The sequence below is a fragment of the Aegilops tauschii genome, chromosome 5 (assembly GCF_002575655.3).
Source record: "Aegilops tauschii subsp. strangulata cultivar AL8/78 chromosome 5, Aet v6.0, whole genome shotgun sequence".
In the NCBI taxonomy this organism is placed as follows: Eukaryota; Viridiplantae; Streptophyta; class Magnoliopsida; order Poales; family Poaceae; genus Aegilops; species Aegilops tauschii.
The window spans coordinates 310,674,872-310,681,102 of NC_053039.3; the positions used below are offsets into that span (position 1 = coordinate 310,674,872).

Here is a 6,231-nt window from a genome sequence, read left to right on the forward strand (position 1 = left end):
AGGCTTATGTAATCCCAAGAAACATAAATTTGGAAATCTACAAACTAGCTCTTAGTGTTTCAAACGTTTTTTACAACAAAATTCAAGGGAGAGAAAATTTATAATAATATTACGCCCATACAAAACAAAAGTGGAAATTTCCAATATATACCTGGCATGTCATATGGATTTGGGTTTACATAACCAATTTTTTTTTTGAACCGGGCGTAACCCTTTTCCATTACTACGACATAACAGAAATACAACTGTGTCCAGAAAATAAGACGGCAAAGAGGAAAGCGGGTTCAAGCATCGCCGGGAGCCCGGGAAACCCACCATGAGCACTCGCCATCGAGATTACTCACCATGGGGCGAAAACCCGACGACACCATAAATCCAAGACCCCAAACATCTAGCTCAAAGTTTCAAAAGGCTGACCACTACGAAACCACTGTTCACACCAGAGCAACATGCCCCCAACATCCTCACGCAGGAGGTATCTAACCAAAGCAATAAAGCATGACGCAACAGGTTCTCTCCCCTTCAGCATGCTCCCCCATCCTGGTGTGCCGCCGCGCAGATCCTCATCATGCGAGACGCGTTGTCCTTCAACAAAGCTCCTCCAGCCCTCAGGTTCGCCGCATCCTCCTGCTCCATCATACCTGCCCAGTAACAAAGAAGTGCACATGCAGAAAAGATGCATTCAAATGGGGTTCTGAGAGGGATATGCTCAAAAGTAACTCGGTTACGGCAGGTCCATATAGCCCAGCACATAGCCGCAATGCCAGCTGTATAAAATGTATCGCCACCAAGGAAAAACGCATAACACCAAACATATGCCTGCCACAAGTTGTCAGGGCACAATTCAGTGCCAAACATGCACCCCACCACTCTCCAGGTAATCCTGGCAACATGACAAGTAAAAAGAGATGCTGGGAAGTTTCCCTCTCCCCACAAAACGAACACTTGGGTTCCCCTTTCCGCCCACGACGTTTCATCACGTCTCTGGTCAGCACCGCATCTTGCGATAACTGCCACAAGAAGATTTGAATTTTCAAAGGGATGCGAGCTTTCCATATCCATCGGTAATCGCATCCAGAAATGCTTTTTTCCAGATAGGAATATAGCGCTTTGGTTCTGAAGTAGGGTTTAGAACCCAGCCCCCACTTGATACTATCACTCTCTGTAGACACACAAAGCTTTTTAACCGTCAAAACCATTTTTTGCCATTGCTCATTAAGCTCATAATTCAGTCTCCTTCGGAAGAAGGAAACAGAGTCAGCCTCCAAACAATCTTTCGCAACACAATTAGGATAGTTGCAAATAGCAAAGAGTTAAGGGAATTGCACAACAAATGGAGCTTGGTCGCCAACTGGATCTGTACATAGCCTAGCTATGTCACCAGACTGGACGACCACTTTTCTACCGGCCATATATAAATCCTTCACTTTCATAATGGCCTTCCACCAGGGGGAATCAGTAATTTACCCCTTAATCGAGGCTACCGTGTCCCTGTCAAAGTACTTGGCTTTGATAATATCTTGCCATAGCCCCTTGTTCATCTCAAGCTTCCACCACCATTTCACCAAAAGGCAAATATTTTGCTAACAACGCTGGATCGTCTTGGGACTTGAGTAGGCAAGTTCATCCTTGCCTTGGTTAATACTGCAGTAACGTATGGCCGCTGGTAGGATCAGCAATCCAGTTGAAGAAAAACGGAACCCTAGGACAACTCGAGGACGCACGACTTGATAGTTCTGACTTGATAGATCCGAACTTGACGTGCCAGCAAAACAGGCCGCAGCGAAAAAACACCGTCCTCGGCGACTTTGTAATTCGATCGTCCGCTCAGGCAAACAGCGGTTGACATATCTTGAACTCAAAAACAATGCACTGCCAGATTCAAAGTTTGACCAGTGAACTTCATTAACCCGGTTGCGGCCCTGCCAGAGACTGTTGCTCCATGCCAGTTCTCCTCCATCCGTAAATTGCAAACTTCTCGATCCTTGAGATAGAGCCCTTCAAGAACTCAACACCACCGTGCGCGGGCCCCATGGTGGGCGTCAACTGTTGTGGAATTGTCACGGCAGATGTCCTAGCGAAGGACTTAGTCGTGGAGCCATCGCAACTAGGAAGCAAGAAGGGGTTAATCGGGACAAAGGACACGGGGTTTATACTGGTTCAGCCCCTTACGGTGAAGGTAAAAGCCTAACGATCCAGTTTTGAGTGAGATTGCTTATGTCTCGATAACCAGGGAGCGAATCCGCTTGACCTAGTTCTCGATTTGATGTTCCTTGCCCTGAACTGCCACCGGGTCGTCCCTTTATATACAGAGGTTGACACCCAGCGGCTCATAGAGTCCCGGCCGGCTCATAAACAGTGTCCGGCTCGGTTTCTCTCTATTCCTGCCTTATAATACAAGTTACACACATATGGCGGTTTATCTCTACAGGCCTTAAGTCGCCCTTTGGGCCTTGGGCCCTTAACTAACCCGCCATCTCCAGGAGTCGTCTTGGGCTTCATGAGTCGTCATAAGTATAACCCGGCACCTCCTGGGCGGGTCATACTAATAGTTATATCCCCAACAACCCCGAGTCCCCCTTTTTCTTTGGATCTACAAATCTTGGACCATCTAACCAGGTAGTATTGTTTTCTGTTTTTAGTTACTTGCGAGAAGAATCTCCTTCTGTGTTTATCCAGCCTTTCTATAATGATTTTAGACAAAAGGAACATGGACATATAATAGTAAGCAATGCTGGAAATATTAGCATTTAATAAAGTCAACCTGCCCCCCGAAGAGGCATAACTTCCCAGCCCAGACTCGAATCTTTTGACAAATTTAGCCTCAAGATAGTCCCAGTCCACATCTTTCACGGACGAATAACTAACAGGGACCCCAAGATATTTCATCGGGAAATGCCCGATTTGACAACCAAAAATATCAGCATATTCTTTCAGAATATTATCATCTCCTCCAACACTAAGAATTTCGCTTTTCTGGAAATTAATCTTCAATCCAGACATGAGTTCGAACATATAAAGCAACAACTTCAAATTGAGTGCTTTTTCAGGGTTATGTTCAATGCAAAGTATTGTGTCATCTGCGTATTGCAGAATAACCACTCCCTTATCCACCAAATCCGAGGCCAGCCCATCAATTAAGCCATTTTTCTGAGCCCGCAACACCATCTTACATAAGCATTCAACATCAATGTTGAACAAGAAAGGGGACACCGGGTCTCCTTGCCTCACACCTTTGTGGCTCTAGAAGTAAGGCCCTGAGGTGTTATTTAACTTCACACTGACAGTGCCATTATGAAGAATGGCACTTTAACAAGAAATCCCAGTTAACCTTATCGTAGGCTTTTTCTACGTAACCAATTTATAACTTTATGGTTTCATTCCTTGACCCAATTTTTTTCATGAGAAAAGATTCCTAGTGAAAAACATTGTATCCAAATAATGCTCCCCTGACCCAATCTTTTTTATGGCTTTAAAAAAGAAGATGTTGAGAGCCGATCCAATTTCCGAGGTCCTTCCATTTATTTCTTCTGTTGACAAAAATATGGACTGAATGATAGGAAGGCACAATGTAATTTTCGCATCGCTGCCGTCCATTCGCCACCCATCTGACCGTCCATTGCCTGTGGTCGTGGGTCCACGGGCCCACACTATCCCCTTCCCGCACCGTTTAAATAGTCTGCCCAAACCCGTCGTCCAACACAACACTCAGGCCAACACCACCGCGCGACCCCAAATGGACGTCCGTTTTGCCCGGATTCTGTCCGTTTGGGTAGGGCAATGGGGTCGTGTCCGGGCGTGTCCTGGGATGCGGTGGCCGTGCGCCCAGCGCGCGGACGCATCCCGGCCGCATCCTGTCCGCGTACTTTTTCTTTGCAAGTCCTTAAACTTTTTTTCATCATTCATTCTTGGTATGTGAGAATACATCACCAAATTTTGACTAGAAAAGCAAGACCAAAGAAAACAAGAACAACAAGAATACATTTTAGAAGATATCCAACTTCCATAACTGCTCATGTAAGTTGGATTAGTGCCTTCTCGATGCATTCATTGTTGATCTGCGGAGGAGCCGCCTCCATCTTGCGTGTTTCTTTCTTCTTCGAGTCTAATGAAGTAGACGTTGCTTCATCGCATCTAGTCTCGTGTCTACCCTTTAATCTAGCAACAAGTGCACTTGTCTCATCTACAGCCTCTATGCTAGCTAAAAGTGCACGAACATCTACTAAATTGCGCTCTATCAATATATCGATATACTCCTCTTCCCAATACCAAAACTTGCATCCATTCTACATAACAAAATTTGAAGTTAGCACAACTAGTCAAATCTAGAGCACAAACCGAAGCTAAAAGGAGCACATACCCCATCGTTTAAGCACTTGATGAACACCCATCCGGGATGTTCCGACGTTGTAGACACGCGGCGCACGACCTTCTTTACGCAGTCGTCGCACTTAATGAGCGGCAACGGTGCGCCGACGAGCTTCTGGGCTAGCACCGAGCCCGGCCGACCACCATTCCTGTATCTGCCGGCGAACCACCGACGGTGTAGATCCGAGCGGCTAGAAGAGGAGCCACTGCCTGCATGTGGCCTTGCGGCCCTGCCATGGTCTTCCGGCTCGGTGCCCGGCCAGTCCATGGCGTGGCGCGGCCTTCCACGGCCGGGCGAGCTCAAGACCGACCGGATCCGCCCCAAATCCGGCCGGCGGGTGCGCAAAACAGGTGGCCGTGGTTGGGTACCTCGGGGGCGCCGAGGGAGGGGAAGGGGCTGGGCGAGCGCGCGTCCGAGCTGGACAGCTACAATGGCAGCAGCGGCGGCGGTGAGGAAAGAATGGAGAAGATTGGAGGGCGTGCGACCGGAGGGAGGGAGGGGGTTGGATAGAAAAAGGCGCCCCTGTGTCACCGACGGGCGGGCTAGGGGACGACACGCGCAGACGGCCCGCGCGTCCGCGTGATGTCCATTTCACCCCAAAAGCGGCGCAAACTTGGACCGGAGATGGTTCAAAAGTGGACACAAAACAGACAAAAGTCCGTTCGCGCCCGCGCGCTGGGCCGTCTGGTTCGTCCGTTTTACCCCGAACAGACGCGCGCGGACACGATGAGGTCGCGCGGTGGAGTTGGCCTCAAATCTCAAATCCCCATCGCCAAATCTCTCCGCACCAGCACACTCTCCCGCCTTCTCAAATCCCCCACCGCGCCAAATCTCAAATCCCTCTAGTCGCCATGGACGCCTCGGCCACCGGCGCCGTCTCCAAGGTGAAGAAGTACGTGGTGGGGCGCAAGCTTGGCGGCGGCCCCAGGAAGAAGGCGGTGGCGCGGTCTGTCAAGGCCGGGCTGCAGTTCCCCGTCGGCCGCATCGGCCGCTTCCTCAAGAAGGGCCGCTACGCGCAGCGCGTCGGCATGGGCGCCCCCGTCTACCTCGCCTCCGTCCTCGAGTACCTCGCCGCCGAGCTGCTCGAGCTTGCCGGGAACGCCGCCAGGGACAACAAGAAGTCCCGCATCATCCCGCGCCACCTGCTGCTCGCCATCCGGAACGACCAGGAGCTCGGCAAGCTGCTCGCCGGCGTCACCATCGCGCACGGCGGCGTGCTGCCCAACATCAACCCCGTGCTGCTCCCCAAGAAGACTACTGAGAAGGAGCCCAAGTCGCCCAACAAGGCCGCCAAGTCCCCCAAGAAGGCTTAGTCGATTACTGTCTAGTGCTTCGTAATAGAATTAGTGTTCGCTGTTTAAGTTGTCCATGGAGTATATGTTCTATCTTCTGCTTTGAAAAAAAAAAATGTCAGAAATCTCTCTGTTCATCATTTTGCATGCTATGGAGTTTTACATCTGTGCGGTGGGACGAATGGTTGTGTCTACCAATCGTCTGAATCTGATAAATTAACTTGGTCTGGTTACTACAAAAGCTAGAAGTCAGAGTTGCAAGCTGAAGAAGCCGAGGAGCATCCCAAACCTGTAGTATGAGTTCAGGTTCAGACATTTGTGTATCTCAAGTACTACCAAATGCCAACGTTTCACCTGTATTTTGTCCAGCTGCTGTAGTCACGGAAGGATTTTCCTGTAATTGGTTGTCGCCCAACCAGCCAGGTATCACCACATTCTAAAACATGATGTAGTATAAGACTACCCATAATGGGAGTAACATAGGTGGTAACATCACACCTATCTAGGCAAAATAGATGATGTGGCATGTAATTAATGAAGAAAGAGAGACATGTGATAACATAGCTAGTT

The 6,231-nt window shown here is 49.2% G+C and overlaps 1 protein-coding gene across 1 annotated transcript; it reads left to right on the top strand.

Annotated features, from left to right (window-relative positions):
• The first annotated feature begins 5,078 nt into the window (after positions 1–5,078).
• LOC109741622 (probable histone H2A.5) lies at positions 5,079–5,801 on the top strand. The gene has a single exon (XM_020300700.4). The coding sequence runs from the start codon at positions 5,221–5,223 to the stop codon at positions 5,680–5,682; it is 462 nt and encodes a 153-aa protein (XP_020156289.1). The 5' UTR covers positions 5,079–5,220; the 3' UTR covers positions 5,683–5,801.
• The last annotated feature ends 430 nt before the right edge of the window (positions 5,802–6,231 follow it).

What these genes read in the sequence shown, in the direction of transcription:
- LOC109741622 (XM_020300700.4), top strand. Translation starts at nt 5,221, where the DNA reads ATGGACGCCTCGGCCACCGGCGCCGTCTCCAAGGTGAAGAAGTACGTG.